This window comes from Rhinatrema bivittatum, chromosome 2 (assembly GCF_901001135.1).
Source record: "Rhinatrema bivittatum chromosome 2, aRhiBiv1.1, whole genome shotgun sequence".
Classification (NCBI taxonomy): domain Eukaryota; kingdom Metazoa; phylum Chordata; class Amphibia; order Gymnophiona; family Rhinatrematidae; genus Rhinatrema; species Rhinatrema bivittatum.
The window spans coordinates 779,137,158-779,156,512 of record NC_042616.1 but is presented as its reverse complement, the minus strand read 5'-3'; the positions used below and the strand labels follow the sequence as shown (position 1 = coordinate 779,156,512).

At 45.1% G+C, this 19,355-nt stretch overlaps 1 protein-coding gene across 1 annotated transcript in view; it reads left to right on the top strand.

Annotated features, from left to right (window-relative positions):
* Positions 1–19,355, top strand: part of NDRG1 (N-myc downstream regulated 1) — a 123,008-nt gene that overhangs the window by 54,553 nt on the left and 49,100 nt on the right. The window contains exon 3 of the mRNA XM_029592059.1: positions 15,413–15,448. Coding sequence (XP_029447919.1) covers positions 15,413–15,448 — 36 coding nt within the window. The remainder of the gene's footprint in view (positions 1–15,412; positions 15,449–19,355) is intronic.

Sequence of the window (19,355 nt, the reverse complement as noted above, 5' to 3'; positions counted from 1 at the left end):
CAGGCCATAAGAACCTGGCAAGTACCCAAATACTAAGTCTATTCCATGTTACCATTGCTAATGGCAGTGGCTATTCTCTAAGTGAACTTAATAGCAGGTAATGGACTTCTCCTCCAAGAACTTATCCAATCCTTTTTTAAACACAGCTATACTAACTGCACTAACCACATCCTCCGGCAACAAATTCCAGAGTCTAATTGTGCGTTGAGTAAAAAAGAACTTTCTCCGATTAGTTTTAAATGTGCCCCATGCTAACTTCATGGAGTGCCCCCTAGTCTTTCTACTATCCGAAAGAGTAAATAACAGATTCACATCTACCCGTTCTAGACCTCTCATGATTTTAAACACCTCTATCATATCCCCCCTCAGTAGTCTCTTCTCCAAGCTGAACAGTCCTAACCTCTTTAGTCTTTCCTCATAGGAGAGTTGTTCCATTCCCCTTATCATTTTGGTAGCCCTTCTCTGTACCTTCTCCATCACAATTATATCTTTTTTGAGATGCAGCGACCAGAATTGTATACAGTATTCAAGGTGCAGTCTCACCATGGAGCGATACAGAGACATTATGACATAGTAGTTAGTGGTGGCAGCAACATCGAGGAAGGAAGGAATCCTTGTCTACCCTTACCTAGACGATTGGCTGATTAGGGCAAAGTCACTGGAGGAAAGCCACCAAGCAACCAGCAGTGTCATAACTCTGCCTAGGATGGGTGGTTAACACAAACAAGGATTCCTACAACCCTCAGTCACTGGAATATCTAGGAGTCCAATTCAACACCAAAGACAAGATCAGCCTGACCCCCCACAAGGAGATTAAAACTGGAACCGGCTACATACCTTGCTGAACAATCCTCGTCCCACAGCATGGGATTACCTGCAAGTCCTCAGGCTGATGGCATCCACAGTGGAAGTTGTGCCATGGGCACGAGACCACATGAGGCCCCTACAGCGCTCACGTCTATCATGGTGGAGCCCACGGTCCCAGAACTACACCGTAAGTCTCTCACTCCTGGGCAGAGTCCTGAACCAGCTACGGTGGTGGCTGCAGGCCAAACACATGAGCCGAGGATCAAGACTATCCTCTCCAACCTGGACCCTACTCACCACAGATGCCAGTCTACAAGGATGGGGAGCACACTGCGAGGAGTCAACTGCGCAAGGGTAGTGGAACGCAGAAGAGGCGGGATGGAACATAAATTGCCTAGAAGCGCGGGCAGTCAAACTAGCCTGTCTGCAGTTCGCTCACAGACTTCAAGACAAAGCGGTCAGAGTAATGTCAGACAACGCAACGATAGTGGCCTACATCAACCGACAGGGGGGAACCAGAAGCAAACAAGTGTCCCTAGAAATAGACCCCGTGATGGCGTGGGCAGAAGCAAATCTCCAGGAGATCTCTACTGTCCACATCGCCAGGAAAGACAACATCATTGCGGACTTCCTCAACAGGGAAAGCCTAGACCAGGAGAATGGAGGCTGTTGTCCACAGCCTTCCAAATGATTAGAGAATCAGTGGGGGGACACCGGACATGGACCTTCTGGCAAACAGATCCAATGCCCAAGTGTCCAGATACTTTAGCTGCAGGTGGGAACTGCAGTCCTAAGGGATCAATGCCCTGGTACAGACTTGGCCACCGGGGACCCTGCTATACGCCTTCCCACCGTGGCCCCTATTGGGCACAATCATTCACAAGATACAACTACACAGGGGGCTAGTTCTTGTGGTGGCTCCAGATTTGCCAAGAAGACCCTGGTATGCAGACAGGGACCTGCTTCAACAAGGTCCGATCGTCCATGAGGACCCAGCTCAATTCTTATGGTCTGGCCATTGAGAGAGCAGATACTCGGGGGCTGTAATAGGTACCCTCCTCCAAGCATGCAAGCTCCACACCCTCCTCCAAGCATGCAAGTTCTCCACATCGTTAACATATATAAGGATTTGGAGAGTATTTGAAGCCTGGTGCAATGACCAAAACATCAAGCCATGCTCATTTAAAGTTCCCGTGATCCTGGAATTCTTACAGAAGGGACTGTCCCTCAACTCCATCAAGGTACAGGTGGCCACATTGTCATGCTACGGCTCCAAGGGCGACAACATAGCCTCTCACCCGGACGTGTCACGCTTCCTAAAAGGAGTCAAACACATTCATCCACCACTAAGGTGGCTGGTACCTCTGTGGAATCTCAATCTCGTCTTGGATTTCCTAGTGGGAACCGCCTTCAGACCCCTCAGAGGACTGTCCCGCCGCCTGTTAACCTTAAAGACTGTGCTCTTGCTGGCAGTTTGTTCAGCCTGCCGCACCTCAGAACTACAAGCACTGTCCTGCTGTGAGCCATTCCTCAGGTTCACCCCAGAAGCCATCCAACTATGCACAGTTCCCTCCTTCCTCCCCAAAGTGGTCTCACCCTTCCACCTTAACCAGACCATCTCGTTACCAACGACGGATGGCTTGAATTCGGAAGAAGCCCATAGTCTATGCCACCTCAACATCGGCAGACTCCTATCCAGATACCTGGAAATTTCGGAACCCGTACGAAAAACGGACCACCTTTTCGTCCTTCACAGCAGAAAGAGACAAGGGGAAGTGGCCTCGTGAGCAACCATGGCCTGCTGGATCAAGGAAGTCATCAAGGCGGCCTACGTAGAAGCTGGTAAGCCACTACAGGTCAAGGCCCATTCTACCAGAGCCCAGGCAGTATGCTGGGCAGAAACTAGAATGCGGTCACTTGCAACCTTTTGGCTATTAATTAGGGAATAGTCATTGCTATTAATTGCATCAGTAGCATGGGTTCTACTTAGTTTTTGGGTAATTGCCAGGTTCTTGTGGCCTGGTTTTGGCCTCTGTTGGAAACAGGATGCTGGGCAACTTATGTTATGCCAAGATGTGCAGGGCAGCGACATGGTCCTCCATCCATACCTTCTCCAGATTCTACCATCTGGATGTTCAGGCTCAGGAGGACACGGCATTTGCAAGGACAATTCTAAGTGGGTCACGGGCAGCCTCCCACCCAGTTCGGGAGTAGCTTTTATACATCCCATTGGTCCTGAGTCCATCTGCTACACACTAGGAAATGGAGAAATTACTTACCTGAATTTAGTTTTCCTTAGTGTAGACAGATGGACTCAGCATACCACCCTTGGCTGCCATTACACATGGTCTTTCAAATGATTCAAGGGTAAGCCACGTTTTCATTTTACCTAGGGCATCCACCCTGCCGGGTGTCGATGCTTTCCGGTTTGAGTACACTGGCGGTCTCCAGCTATAGTCAATCAACCAGTTCAAGTTAATCAAGTTTTAACGTTTAACTTACATAGCTTCATAACTTGGTTAATCAGTCAGTCACACATAGCCACAATGCTTTTCGAGGAGAATACTGAAGAGCTGCACTTCCTGCAGGGGTATATGTACTAGGGGCTGACATCAGATTGAAATCTGATCAGTCTCCAACTGCTAGCAGGAGTACACTATACCCATTGGTCCTGAGTCCATCTGTCTACACTAAGGAAAACGAAATTATCAGGTAAGTAATTTCTCCAATTTTAATGCTTGTAATACTGTACAGAAACTCTGCATTTTGAATCTTCTTCCAATGACTTGTCTAGGAGTCAGCTTGCAGCTTCAGAGCAAGCAACCTTTTTCCAAGCTCTATTACTTTCCCAACACTTAAATACAGTCTAATTACGTTTTAAACCTTAAACTGCACACACATTCGTGCTCTCTCATACCAGTATAACTCAACTCAAAATCTCAAGGCTTCTTTCCTAGCATGTAGCCAGATGTACTCAGGACCAGTGGGTATTGTGCTCTTCTGCTAGCAGATGGGAGACAGTCGGATTTCAAACCTGATGGCACTCTAGATATACCCCTGCAGTAACCTCAGCTCTTCAATATCTCCATCTCCTAGCAGATGTGGACACTATCCAACACACTAGAATAGTGTTAAGAATTACAGCAAAGAAACAACAAAATTTACCTTGAAGATCGAGCCCCGCTCTCCTGCAGTGAAAGCTAAGGGTCCGTCCCCCAGTTGAGAATTCCTGAAGTGATTCAGATATCCCTCAGAGGTGTACCTTCATCTGGTAGCCAGTTCCCAGCATGGACTTAGCCCCCTGTGTGGCTGAAAGGCAGCGGGTGCAGAATAGAGCACAGTGGTGAAGGTAATTCCCTCTCCCCCCGCAGCTGGAGACTGTCTGGCACACTATCAGTAAGCACAGAGACCAGGTAAGAGAAAATCTTTAAATTCACATCTCTAGAGCTCAGATTGCCATACCGAATTCTTCTCCAGTGATCCAGTGCAAGGGTCCACACATGGAGACCCTGTCGTCTGCACCATCTTACCTTCTCAATGCACAACTGAGCACACAGCCACATTTACAACTACACACAAACAATGGCACTAGCACCCAAAAAGGCCAGAAGGCACACTTTGCACAGCCTGCCACATAAGAGCCGCTCAGAACTAATTAGTCCTGCCTGTGTCAACATTGCAAAGAAGCCATGGGAGAACCAAAGCCTGGTCCCTTACTGTCAGCAGATGGTTCCGGAACTACTGACAATAGCTCCCCAGATCTATGCATCTCAGAGATGGCTTCCCCACAGGAGGGCACCTCTGGGGCCCCTACTCTGACTCCCCCTGGGATTAACATGGATCCAGGGACCTTCTCCTGGTTGCAATCTTGCACCCCAGGCTCAACCCCTGCCAGAAGCACAAGATCCTCCTGGCCCTGCTCAGATGCCTCACCTGACCAAGAACTTCCCTGACAGGGACCCAGACACCTCAAGGGCAACTCCCTGGAAGGAGAAATCCCTTCAGGAATGGAACCATGCTTCACTTCCACAAGGAAATTACCAGCCCTTGTTTCCCAGACACTAGGTATTCCAGGCACAGACCCTATGGCAGAACCAAAGAAGAACCCCATCTTGGTGTCCCTTCATAAGGCCTCATGCTACTTTCCAATGATGGAAGCCATCCAGGAACTGATCTGGAGTGGGATGCCCCAGAGGCCAGCTTCAAAGAGGGTAAGGCCTTGGAAGCTCTATACCCTCTAGAGCCAGCGACCAAGGAACGCCTGCATTTCCCAAAAGTGGACACTATATGGTCTGTGCAGTCTCAGAGCACACAATTCCTGTTGAGGGAGGGGCTGCATTGAAGGATACTCAGGACAGACTATTGGAATCCATCCTTAAGCAGGCCTTCAAGCAACAGCAATGACTGCAGATTGCCTCCTGCTGTGCACTGGTGGCACGTTCCTGTTTACTCCTCGAGAGAGAGGCAAATAACTCTAGAACATATGCTCGTGAGACAATAGAACCTGCAGCAGCTTTCCTGACAGACAAAACTTCAGACTTTGTGCATACCTCAGCCAGAGGAGTAGCCTTGGTAGTGGCAGCCAGAAGACAGTTATGGCTGTGAAATTGGTCTGCTGACACCTCTAAAGTGAATTTCATGAGAATGCTCTTTAAAGGATCTCTCCTATTCAGAAGAGAGTTGGAAAAGTTAGCCAGCAAGTGGGGCAAATCTCCATTGCCTCAGTTAATGGTAGGGGTAAAATATTCCAGTGCCCCTCACCCAGAAGAGCCAGGGGCATAGGTTCTCAACGCTTTACTCTACAGGAACTCAGTTCCAAGCACTTTGTCCTTCCGGAAGGCCCCAGTCCTTTCAGAACACAGGCCTGGGGGCAGGCTCCAGCCATGCTCCCCAAAGAGAAGGGGCTGATCCATTCACAGGAAGAAGAAATAGGCTTTCCCTCTTTTACCAAAAATGGGTTGATCACATCTGATAAATGGGTGCTAAACCTCATTAGAGAAGGTTACTCTCTGGAATTTTGCAGCTTTCCTTGGACACGTTTGTCACCATGCCACTCCCATACCAAGACTGGCAGTGGAAGCCACTGACAAGATTACTCAGTCTGAAGGCAATAACTCCGGTTCCTGCGCCCTAACAAAATACAGGGTGCTATTCCATTTTTATCCTTCCCAAGAAGGGAAGGATCATTCCGGCCCATCTTGAACATCAACCATCTGAGGATACTACACATCCACATGGAGACCCTTTGCTCTGTAATTGCAGTAAGCCAGGGGAGTTCCTGACATCCCTGGACCTCTCTGAAGCCTACCTTCACATTCCAGTCCATCAAGAGCACCAGTGTGTTCTATGCTCTGCGATACTGGGTCACCATTACCAGTTCCGAGCACTACCCTTCAGCCTAGCAGAGTCAAGAGCCTACTGCAGGAACTTGGTTGGGTTGTGAACACGGGAGAGCAGTCTGTAGCCTTCAATCTCTAGAGTACCCTGGGACTACTCAATTCACCTTCAACTACCAGCGGAGGTACGTTCTCAGCTCCAGTGGTGACTACAGGAAGACCACCTAAGCATAGGAGTAAACCTATCCCCACCGAACTGGACCTTGATCACCACAGATGCAAGTGTGGGGAGCCCACTGTCAGGAATTGACAGCCCAGGGACAATGGAACAAAGAGGCAGAATGAACATAAACTGCCTGGAAGTTCGAGCAGTCAGACTAGCTTGCCTGCAATTCAGCCAGACTCCAAGGCAAAGCAATTCTGAGTAATGTCAGACAATGTGACAGCAGTTGCTTACATCAACCACCAGGGAGAAACCAGGAGCCAGCAGGTGTTTCTGGAGATAGACCCTCTCATAGCATGTGTGGAGATAAACCTACAAGGGATCTCTCCCTCCCACATCTCAGCAGAAAGCCTGGACCCAGGAGAATGGACTCTGACCATAGCCTGCCAAATGAGAGTAAATCACTGGGGCCTACCAGCCATGAATCTACTGGTCACCCATCTCAGTACCCAAGTCCCCAGGTTCTTCAGCTGTTGATGAGCCTCTCTCTCTTTCGTCCAGACTTGGCCAGAGGAAGACTTACTGTACACCTCCCTCCCCCCCCCCCCCCCCCCCCCAATGGCTACTACTGGGCAAGGTTATCCGCAAGATAGAACATCACAGGGGATTAGTTCTACTAGTGGCCCTGGATTGGCAAGTACTACCATGGTACGCAGACATGCAAAGACTCCTTGCAGGGAACCCTCTGTCTCTACCTTCACACAGGGACCTTCTCCGGCAGGGCCTGATTCTCCACAAAGGTCAGTCTCAATTCTTAATCTGGCCCTTGAGAGGACTCTCCTGAAGAAGCGTGGTTACTCAAAGGCCGTGATAACACTCTGCTCCGAGCACATAAGTTCTCCACATCCCTGTCATACATACAGATCTGGAGAGTATTTGAAGCCTGATGCAAGGACTGTGGGATACTACCATGGACAGCCAAGATTCCCATGATTCTGGAGTTCCTACAGGATGGTATGAAGAAGGGTCACTCAACTCCCTTAAGGTCCAAGTAGCCACACTGTCCTGCTTCAAGCCAAAGTGGACAGTATCTGGCTATCAACCCATCCAGATTTGTCCTGCTTCCTGAAAGGGGTTAAACAACTCCAACCACCCCTAAAGTGGCCAGTGCCTCTGGAATCTCAATCTAGTATTAGGCTTCCTTGCTGGGGCTTCCTTCAGACCACCAAGAATACTGAAGACAGTATTCCTGGTGGTAATATGTTCAGCTCGTCGCATCTCCAAACTACAGGAACCATTCCTTAGGTTCACTCCGGGAACCATACAGCTGTGCGCTGTCCCCTCCTACCTACTGAACATGGTTTCAGTTTCACTTGAACCAAACCATCTCTGGATGAACATAAGAACTCACTCACACCTTCTTTGCCATCTAAATGTCAGCAGACTCATAGTGCGGTACCTGGAAAGATCAGAACAGGCGTGCAAAACGGATCATTTGTTCGTTCTTCGAAGCAGGTGACCATAGCCCACTGGATCAAGGAAGTAATCAAGGCAGCCTATATAGAGGCAGGGAAGCCCTTACCACTACAGGTTAAGGCTCACTCTCTGAGGGCACAGGCAGTTTCTTGGGCAGAAACCAAACTAATGTCACCTGCTGAGATCTGTCAGGCAGCAACATGGTCCTCCATACACACCTTCTCCAGGTTCTACCACCTGTGTGTTCAAGCCTGAGAAGACTTAGCCTTCACAAGGGCAGTACTAAGTGGGCCACAGGTCAGCCTCCTGCCCTATCCAGGAGTAGCTTTTGTACATCCCACTGGTCCTGGGTCCATCTGGCTACATGCTAGGAAATGGAGAAATTACTTGCCTGATTTTGCTTTCCTTAATGTAGACAGCTGCCCCAGAAAAGGAGAACCTCTGATAGCAAACCTCAAGACTAAGCAAATACAGGTAAGCCGCAGCCTACCTCTAGTTCAAGACACCCACAGTTTGTCCAGTGTCGGCATTAGTTAGTTGAGTGCACTGGCGGTCTCCAGTTTGGAAATTAGTTGAACCAGTTCAAGGTTTAATCAAGTTATTTAAGCAGATATATCAATAATGGCTTTTAAAGAGTATACTGAAGAGCTGAGTTTACTGCAGGGGTATATCTAGTGATGTTAGCTTTGAAATCTGACTCTGTCTCCCATCTGCTACCAGAAGAGCACAATACCCACTGGTCCTGAGTCCATCGGTCTATACTAAAACTAAATTCAGGTAAGTAATTTCAGCATTAAAGGGATTTAGGCACACTTTCCCAGCAATGCAGCTTCTGCTAACCACAAGCTGTCACTTGTTTCTACCACTTCAGCTGGTAATACCTTTCAGTTATCTACACCCTCACCAGCACCAGTGTGAAATATTTGCTCTTCTGAGCTTCCCTCTTTCCCAACTTCATTTTACACCTTGTCCATGTGTTTTGTTGGTTTGGGAAGTGTACTTTATTGAAGCACTCTGGAAACCTTTTCGTGTACCCATTTATCATTTCACATTCTCATTTGATGTCATTCCTCCTAGCAAGTGTATTGAGTACTTCTGTAGAGTTGGAAGACGCTCTTGCATTTTAAAAAAAGCGTTCCCAGAACTGGATTCATTTCCTCACCCATCAGCACAAACACAAAGTTAGTGAACTGTAATAAACCCACTAACTTTACATGCAGTCACAGCAACTTATGATGCTGTTGTGAAGTATAATAATATTTGGTCATTTTTGCTACACATCTATATTTTTATAATACTATACATATTTAATAATTGATACAGTTGGCTAAAATGTTAATATTCTTTCTTCAATTTCCTCCCCCTTTCAGATCCTAGTTATTTTTCCTTGTTTTTTGTAACTTTCTCACATCCTAAATATTGTTATATATTAAGTTTCATTCTATATGTGACGTTGAATTGGGAAATGTTTTTACTATGTTACTCTCTGCCTTTACTAACACTGTTAATTGTAAACTGGGTTGATGTGATTCCTATCATGAAACTCGGTATAATAAAAATAATAAATAATAGAACGCTTTCTGAAAGTCTGCTGTCTTGGCTTTATGAAGACCTCAAAACAGCATATAGTACTTTAAAGTGGGCTCTCACTAACGACCTACACAAAGGTGGAATTGCTGCTGCTTTTCCTTCCTGAGTATCCTGCTAGCCTTCCCAGTTATCTTATGTGGACTATGACAATCTTCAGTCAGTCTGCTCGTAAGCCTTTCCTGTTTAGGTTCCTGGGTCTTGTCCTCAGTAGTACTGGAGTTTCTGGACCATTCAGCATGGAAGCATAGCTTCCACATCATTTGCTGTTCAATTTTGCAAGCCCCTTTTTCATTTTTTTCCCCACTGCTCCTGGTGACTTCCAAAGTAACAGACTTTCAATCTGCAAACATTTTTTCCCTCCTGTTCCTATGAAGTTTTGCTAATTAAAGATGTTCGCGTTAAGTAGTAAACGTACCAGGCTCTGGAGTTGCCGGAAGCTCACCTTACCTTCATCAGAATGGACGCCATTGACCACTGCTGAGTTTATCGGTTTTTATATACCATTCAGTTTCGCCATCACAACTGTTTACAAAGTTATGAAGTTTAAAACAGTGTTTTCAAAAATGGTTCATATGGCTGCTGATAGAGTATAACATGAACTAGGTTTATAAATCAAGAAAATAATACAGAACTAAGTAAATCACAAGATTCTTGGGTTAATCTGTTTTCAAGTGTGTGAGGATGGGAGCAGAGTTTTATTTAGTCATTGGGTGAGTTGGTAGGCTTTGGTAAACATCCATGTTTTAGCTCTTTCTTGAAAGTGTTTAAGTTTTCTTGAATTCTGAGTTCAATTGGGAGAGGGTGTTCCAGAGTTTGGGGGCTTCCAAGTGAAATTGCTCTCGAGTTGAGGTGAATTGTTTGGATCTAGAAGGAGGAATCTAATAGACCTTTATTTGCTGATCTAAGGTTTCTGTTTGGAACATGCATTTTTATGGAAGAACTAAGCCAGTTTGATTTTCATAAATTTATTTTATTTAGTTTGGATAGAATTTTGTATTTGATCCTAAATTTTATTGGGAGCCAGTGTAGAGATGTGTGGGAATGATGTTTTTTAGATCCAGTGAGTATTCTTGCAGTTACCACTTATATTCCACATAACCAACACAGCTGTACTAACATAAAATACACAAATACTGTATTAGTCAAACATAACATGAAACTAATATCAAGTCGTACATAGCATCTTTAATAAATTTGATAATTAGTTTTTGAAAGCTTCTGTAAACAGAATTGACTTAAGCTGTTTGCGAAGCTCATAATCCTAGCTAATCTGGAAACTAATTCCAAAAAGCAGGGCCAATAACTACAATCCACTCACTTGTGTGCATTTTCAAATATGCAAGCTTCTCAGACAAGCTAGCAATTCTTTACCCCCACAGAGTGAAGACTGGTAGTGGTAGATGAAATAGCTTAGTAAGTAACTTATGAGACTTAAATCAGACATAGTCTAAAACAAATTCATAACTTAACTGGTAACTAGAGATGTGCATTCTTTTATCACAAAATTGCCTATTCATCATGGTTCAGGGGACCTGAACCCCAAAACATTTTCCCCAAACTTCAGGGAAAATTCATTTTTTGGGTTAGTGCGGAGGGGGTGGGAGGAGGGGCACATTTATTAAAAAAACAAAACAAAAAAAAACCACCCAAACCCTTCAATTGTACTTTATTACAACCTCCCATCATCTCGATCCCTTCCCCAAGACTTACTAAAAGCCCTGGCGGTCCAGCGGGGTCCCTCGAGCGATGTCTCCCTGTCAGGCCTACCACAAATCAAAATGGTGCCTTTTGCCCTTACCATGTGACGGGGGCTACCAGTGCCATTGGTCGGCCCCTGTCACATGGTAGGAGCAATGGACAGCTGGCGCCTCACCCATTATAGTGATGGGCTCTGTTGCACAACCAGTTAACAGCTCAGACCTATTTCTAAACTGGCTAACTTGCTCACCAGCTGTCATGGCAGAAAGTCCAGCCTTGCTGAAGGGGCAAGTGCTGTGCTTGACCACTGGAAGTCCTGACCTAGTTGTGGTTCTGATTTGAGTAGGAGGAAACAGAACATTAGCCTCATTCAAGTCCAAATAGGCAACCTAGCCCTCCTAGCACCTTCAGTTTTCAGCTCACTTCAAGAATGGTCATGTTTGTCTGTCTGGCAATCTTATTTTGTGGAACTGCCTGGGGTCCTGCAATGTACTTCTTTCTATGTACTGCTCTCTTCTTTCCTCTTTTTTTTTTTTTTTCCTTTAGCTTTGCATTCTTCAGCAGTTAGACTGGTTCTGGAGTTGCAGACCACCTTGTTTCCACTTTTGGATTGTAGCTTATTGTAATAACCCAGTAAATGGCAGATACATCAAAATGGTCCATCTTGGCTGCCCTGTAAGGTTGTAACTGCTTCTCCGTGCAGATTACTCTGAAAGGTAATGAGGCTCCAGTCTGGCTGTAAAAGCAGGTGATGGCCAAATCTCCCCTCCCCTCACCTGTTTTTTTTTTTTTTTTTTTTTTTTTTCGCCTTGTGGTTGAGGGCCTGCCCCAACCTTATAAGAGTGGACCAGCCCTTCCCCCACCACCATCATGAGTTGAATGCCCTTGAATGTAGCAGCCAGACCTGCCCAGATGGGACCCCTTGAATGCCCCACTGGGTGGCTGGAACTGCTCGTGCATGTGACTTCCATGCAGAAAACATTTGCCAAAAGCTGCCATAGGTTTAAGCTATTTCACGTCCGGCTCTCTCCAGTCCTTTCTAAATTCAGTTACCTTGCTGGTCTTCATTCCCTCTTCTAGGAGTGTATTCCAGGAATTCATCACCATTTCAGGGAAAAGTTTCCTGACACTGCATGTCATGACCCCTAGATTTGCAGCTTCCTTTCCACTGGAAAAGGTGAATAATACCGTTCGGGTATTATCATGTTCCCCCCCCCCCCCCCCCCCTTTTCACTCTCCTGTTTCCAGTATACATTTTTAGATCCGTGGACTCGCTCTTATGGCACTTGGTGCAGACATTTTGGCTGCTTCCCTGGACCTCTTCTAGTAGGCTGAGATACCTTGTTCAGTTCTGGCAGCCATATTCCAGGTGAGGCATTGCTAATGGCCCCTCTAGGGTATCATTGCCTCCTTTCTCCTGCTGGTTATACCTCTGTGCAGCCCAGAATCCCTTTGGCCCTAGTTACTATCTTGTCACATTGATAATCTGAAGGTAACAAACCAGCCACTCACAGCTCTGTATCCATGCTCCAATCTCTTGGCTTTCCCACCAATCACACACAGCTATTCAGGATTTCTGTACACCAAGTGCATGCTTCTGCACTTCACATTGCATCTTGCTACCAAGTATTTGACCCACTCCTCTTGCTTTCTTAGATCATGTCTTATTTTATTTTTATATACAGACATTCGATCTGAGATCACCTCGGTTTACATTCAGGTACTGTAGGTATTTCCCTATCCCCAGAGGGCTTACAATCTAAGTTTTGTACCTGAGGCAATGGAGGGTAAAGTGACTTGCCCAAGGTCACAAGGAGTGACAGCGGGACTCAAACCCTGGACCCCTGATTCGTAGCCCACTGCTCTAACCACGAGGCTATTCCTCCTCCAGAGATGTCCACTCTGCAGATCTTATCTGCAAAAAGATAAACTTAACTCCTCTGCAATATCGCTCAGATATTGCTCTTCAAGTGTGAATCTCTCTGGCCCCCCCCAAAGACAATAGAGCTGTGAGGGGAACAGTTGGTGGCAGGTTGCATGCTTCATCTCATCTGTCCATTCACACCAACTCTACAAATCCCTACCACTTGCTTGGAGATCCTCCCTGTGCCTGTTGCGTTTTTTTTTTTTGTTTTAAATTCAGATACTGTCCTTGCCTTCACTTGGAAGCTGTTCCATGCATCTACCACCCTTTGTCTAAAGAGATTTCCTTGGATCAGTCCTAAAATGTCTCTCCTTATCCAGAGTCTCATTTCCATTTAGAAGCCAGTCTCCTGGGCATAGAAATCTTTTAGAAGTATTCAAATGTCTAACTTCTCCCCATCCAGTTTTCCCTCATGTTTAGATCTGATGTGCTTTTCTAACAGACTACTGACCATTTTAGTAGCCACTGGCTGGACGCTCATCCTGTTGAAGGTGCAGTCTCCAGCAGGTTATGAAGCATTCCAAATGGGGTCTTACCAGGGACTAATACCAGAGCAATATTGACCATTTCTGTCCCTATGCACCCACGCAGTTTTCTAGTTAACCACCTCCTTAAGGCTATCTGCAGTTCTGTCCTGTGAATATTCCCTCTGGTCCAATTGTCTACTCACCTTTGTAAGTACTTTGTCCTCTGTAAATGGGTTTGTAATGTTTCACAATCATTTGGCCAGACTTCTGGACTTGTATAGATATTTATATAAAATACTTTACCTTTCTATCGTCAATTCTAGGTGGTTACCCCAGCAAATACTTCATATCCTCTTCCTTACAATCGTCCCTTTAATGTGACTGTTAATAGTTATGATAGCCAAACCAATTCACCACAGCTTGTATTATGGTACCCAGCAAGTATTGTATTTAAGTTTTTATCTAGGCATTCATTAACCTTCTTGATGTCACATAGCTCTTCAGGTCTTGCTCCATGTCATTGTATCTCATTTATTAAGTCCTTTGGATCTCATTTTATTAACTGTTCATCCTTTGGCTCATTCAAGCCCCAACTGTTTAATGTTTAATTTATTCAAAGTTTATTCGGTGTTTCATGTTCTATGTAACACTCTCATGTGAGGTTATTGTTTCACTGTAAACCGGTTTGATTTGTATCCCATGCAAGAAGATTGGTATATAAAAGTTAAAAATAAACTATTCCGCTGTTGGCTTTTTTTCCCCCCATTTCTTTTGCCTATCTAAAGGTTTGATCTTTTATCGTCTGGGCAATTTTCTCTTAAGAACATAGCTTTTTATATTTGAAAATATATAAAAAAAGAAATAAGGCCCAAGCCAGACTGTAAGTCATAGCCTCACATAGGAAATAGGCTGGGGCTTCTGCTTTGGGTTCTGAGCATGATGCCAAAACCTCTACCCAGGCCTTGCATAGGCAAAGGCCTGATGGGGTCTCTGTATCCTATTCAACAGAGGGCACCATTTTGTTCTCTGGCAGTTTAGCATGTCCTCTGAACCTCCCTGGGAGCAGCCATTTTTACCAAGAATCACTAATGACTCCTTGGCCTAGATGTAACATGCATGGGCCAATTGGATTAAATTCCATAGGCATGGATGTGTCACTATTTGATTGCTCATCGAGTTAGTTTGGATAGGAAAGCTAAAAACTGTATTACTTGTAACTAGTTTGATTAAAAATGGCAGCATGAATTACTTTGGCCTACAGGGTTAGGCATAGTAAAGTAAGATTAAGTGTCAAACTGACTTGTTACAAATATACAAATTTTTATTATTGTGGTTAAAAATTTTTTTTTTTGAGTTCCCTTAGCACCAAGCAGATCTCATTTGTATATTCATTGTAGATATGCAGAACATGGCTTTCCTAGTTCTTGGCCTAAGACACAGACAGTATTCCTATTTAGGGGCCCAAGGAGCAGGAGGGAGTAATACTGCAAGACGTACCACATGGGGAGGCCCAGGGTTTTTCTTGGGACAGAGGCACAACTTTTCCAGTAAAAGGATGGGTTTTTTGTTTGTTTGGGTTCAGGTTAGCAAGAGTTTATCCACTCCCTGGTAGCTTACGCCCCGGGCCTGGGCTGTGCGCCATCAGCCTGACAGCAATGATTCATTTGACTGGTGAAAAACATGTGGCTTTTAAAGCAATAATATTTTTGTTCATTTTCAGGCTGTGCAAATTAAGCACACAAAGTGGGTTCTTTGGCCAAAAGAGCACAAAATAAACTTTAACAGTTTCTTATGCAGACTTAGAAGTGGGATCTCTGGGAAGCTGCATACAAATGCTTTGCTTCCTAACCTCTGCAGGCAGGGATTCTTTAAAGAACTACACTTAACTGTGATCTTCCTTCTTACGGCTGACCGGGTATTTGGTGTTCTAACCAAGATGTCTGTTTTGCAGGGAATCACCGTAATCGCTCCTGACTTTGACATTCTGGTAAGTGAAAATATCTTTTCCTTCTGATCCCAATAGCTTTCTGTGATGCTGATGTAATGGGAGTGGTCTTCTAGCCATATTTTTCTCAGACTAGTATGGGGAGAAGTGAATTTTCTACACTCTTTAAAATATCCCCCCAAAGCTTGTGGTTTGTTTTGGGGGTTTTTGTGTGACATTGGTGGGGGGGCTATGTGATTTTTATCTTTAAATTTTTATATTCCACTTTTTTCACATTTTTTTTTCCCAGTACTTCAAAGCAGATTACAGAGGGGCCAGGTTTTCCTTCTCAGGTTGGGTGAGGACACTTGCTGCAAAGACTGGCTAAGCAAGCTGAGAGGGGATATAAAAAGGGGCAAAGGGCGAAATCCTCTAAATTGTGGCAAATCATTGTGCCAGATGGCAGCCCCAGTTCCATTGGAACTGCTGAAGCACAAAGTTAACAAGATACTCCTCCATCAGCAGAGCACTAAACCGTGCTGGCAGTGACTGGAGGCTGCCAACCTGAGGCCTTTTGATTTTAGAAAAGGTCAAATCCATATTTGCTATTCCTTGGCTACTTGGAGGCCTTGACACATCCCACTGCATGAATCTGCACATTTCTGTCCTTTAGTACTGCATGGACAGAGTTGAAAATAAGCCCTGAGGTAGATTTCACTACAGCTTGCAGTTGGTGATTAGACCATGGTTTTAGCATGTAGCCAATGCAAATGGAGGGGAAATATTTTAGATGGATCTAGCCAGTTAAGGAGCCTCTTTCTTATTGCAAAGAGCTAAAATTTAGCACCTCAGGGATAGGTGTTGGAGTTGGGTTTAATTACTTTTTCCAAACCCATGCTCAAGTTTAGTGTGGTAGCAAATTTACATTTTAACATATGGGGGGGGGGGGAGGGGATGGCCATAGAGCTGGAGCCTTTCCCTGCTCCCAGTCTGGTCAGGCCTACCATCTCCACTTAGCATCCAGTCCATAATAGCACTCTGGGAGGATTTGGATATGCACAACATTACTCTATTCTGAGTTGCTAAGGGCTATTCTCTAGCAGGCTGTTTAATGAATTTGCCCCTGTGGTGCGCATGTGAAACCAAGAAATGGAGTAAAGAACTGGTAAAACTGAAAGATCAGTGCTTGATCTTTCAGTTTTACCAGAGTGGGATTTTGTATTTGGATGATAAACTGAAGCAGCAGGTTGTGGAGAGGTGGTAAACTGAGTCACTTCTGGTGAAAAATAAAATAATTGCTGGGGTACTCTAGTGCTTGGTGCTAAAGCCGTTCTTTAGAATAGAATAATAGGCTTCTTAGTAGTTGACACTAAAATCTGTATGAGAGCAGATGTGCTGAAAGGGAACTTAAGGGGAACACTTAATACTGAAAAGTAAAAGCATGCATCTTGAGAGAAAATGATAAATTATCAATTTAGGCAGGGACCTGAATCTGGAAAACTAGCTTTTATTGTGATTAGCATTTTATTACTTAGATTTTCTGGTTGAAATTATGTTCAGCTGTATATGTAGAGGTGGTATAGGAGGTAAAATTGCCCCTGTCTAGCTTACTAGAGACCTTCCCTCAAGTGCTGTGGCTAGTTCTGGAAGCTACTCCAGAATGACTTAGTTTTTGGGTACTTGCCAGGTTCTTATGGCCTGGATTGGCCACTGTTGGAAACAGGGCGCTGGGCTTGATGGACCCTTGGTCTGACCCAGCATGGCATGTTCTTATGGAAGCAGTTCAGAAAAGAGCTACAGTGATCTGCAACAAGCACCCTACAAAGTGAGGCTTAAGACATGACCTCTGAGGAAAGAAGGCATGGGGGGGTGATAGAAATATTCAGTATCTGACAGGCTTCCACGAAATATGGGAAGGTGACTTCCATAGAAGAGGTCATGAAGTGGAGGAAGGCTGAGGAAGCATCAGAAAATGTTTCACTAAAATGCTGCTCCCTGCTGCCTGGAATGGCTGGGCTGAGCAGCAGCCAAAACTGACAGAAGTTAAACCTGCTTGGGACAGAGTTCATTGGTAATAGGTAGACATGAGGCAGGGGGCTTGAATATTAGCTTTAGCAGTCCAGAGCAGAGAGCACTAGCCCATGAGCTTCAGGCCTATGAGCCAGCATCCTTTCTCCAGCAGTGGCCAGTCCAGCTCAGTACCTGGCAGAACCCAAAGATGCAATTCTTATTGCCTACTCAGGGGGGATAAGTGGTGGTAACTCCAGTTCTACCTGGCTGCTAGTGGGTTATGGTCTCTTCCTGAAACTGGTTAGCCTTTTTAAACCCCATTATGCTAGATGCCTTGACCACAGCCTCCAGCAACGAGCTTGATTTGTGCATTGGGTGAGAAATCTTTAAATCTGCTAGCTGGTTCATGAAGTGTCCCATAGTCTTGAGTACATCTCTGAAAGGGTGAATAACCATTTCCTATTTACCTAGAGCACCCCATGCATAACTTTAAACCTCTTATCTCCTCTATTCATAAGGGAACTGCTCCATCCCATTTATCATGTTACCCTTCTGTACCTCTTTCAGTAGAAGCATTAAGATATTGTTCTGTTCCTTTCTGAATACTTAACATTGTTTGCTTTTTTATTTATTTTTTTTACCACAGCTGCACACTAAGCTGCGGATTTTAATGTTTTCTCCAGGATAGTTAGATCTTTCTTTGGTGGTGACTCCAAACATGGAACCCAGCATTATGTACCTAATAGCCTGGATTACTATCACTTTACACTTGTCCACATTACATTTTTATCAGCTATTTATATATTCACTTTCTCAGTCTTGCAAGGCTTTTCTGTAATGGTCTGCTCATGTTTCATGTGGCTCTGATCATTTCACTTGTTGCTCCCTTTTCCAGATCATTTATGAAAGTCACAGATCCCTGGGGCATCTTACTATTTACCGTTCACTGGGAAAACTAAATATTCAACTGTTTCCTGTATTTTTAACCAGTTGCCAAGGCATAATATGACATAGCTTTCTACCCCATAACTTTTTAATGTTTTAAGTCTCCTGGGACTTTGTCAATGCTCTTTTGAAAATCCATAGGCATTATATCAACTGGCCCGAACCTCCTTACTGTCCTGGATCACCCCGAAGCCGCCCTTTGGGATTTATGGCTGTTTTAAATGATTACTAGTAACTTTCATTGACTTCAGGTCCTCTGAATCATATGCAGCAAACATTTTATCGCCCTCTTCTGTATTTCTGCTATGGTCTAGTCATCCCTGATTACCCTCCTTAACCAATTGGTCATCCTGCTAGACAGATATTTAGAGATGCCCTTCAGAAACCTAGTGGAGCAGCTCCTCCTCCGTTCTAGTAGCCACTGTGCTGCTCAGAGCACATTCACCTGGAAGTTGGTGCTTCAGGAGGTGATACAGTAGCCAGGACCTGCACACCAGCTGATGCTTTATCTTCTCCACTGAGGGGCAAGTGATTAGGACTGCTTCTACTTGTGGAAAGTTTCAGGTATTTTTCACTTGTCAAAACTGAAAAGGCCTTCCCACCTTCTTGCTGCTCCAGGTAAAAGAATGGTAAGGGCTGGAGCAAAGCTCCTTCAATCCGATCCTGGCGTGAAGCCGCTCACCCTGACACCTGGATCTCTAAGAAATGGCACTAGCTGCCTGGATGCTGGCACTGAAGTGGCATCGCTTTGGCACCTGTCTGGTGTGGCCACTACCATTTTATAAAGATCATGCACCAAGCCTGGTGGGGGTAGGCTTCACGCCAGCCCTTACAGTTCTTTTATCCAGAACAGCAAGGATGGGGATAAAACATGGGGGGGGGGGAGCACAGGAATAGCTGCTCTGAGTCTCGGACCATGTCTGCGGGGGGGCCCTGGGGAGGCTTGGATCTCGGGTTGCATTTTGCAGGCAGAAGAATGGTTGGAGGACACTGGCAGGCCAGTTTGGTTTTGGGG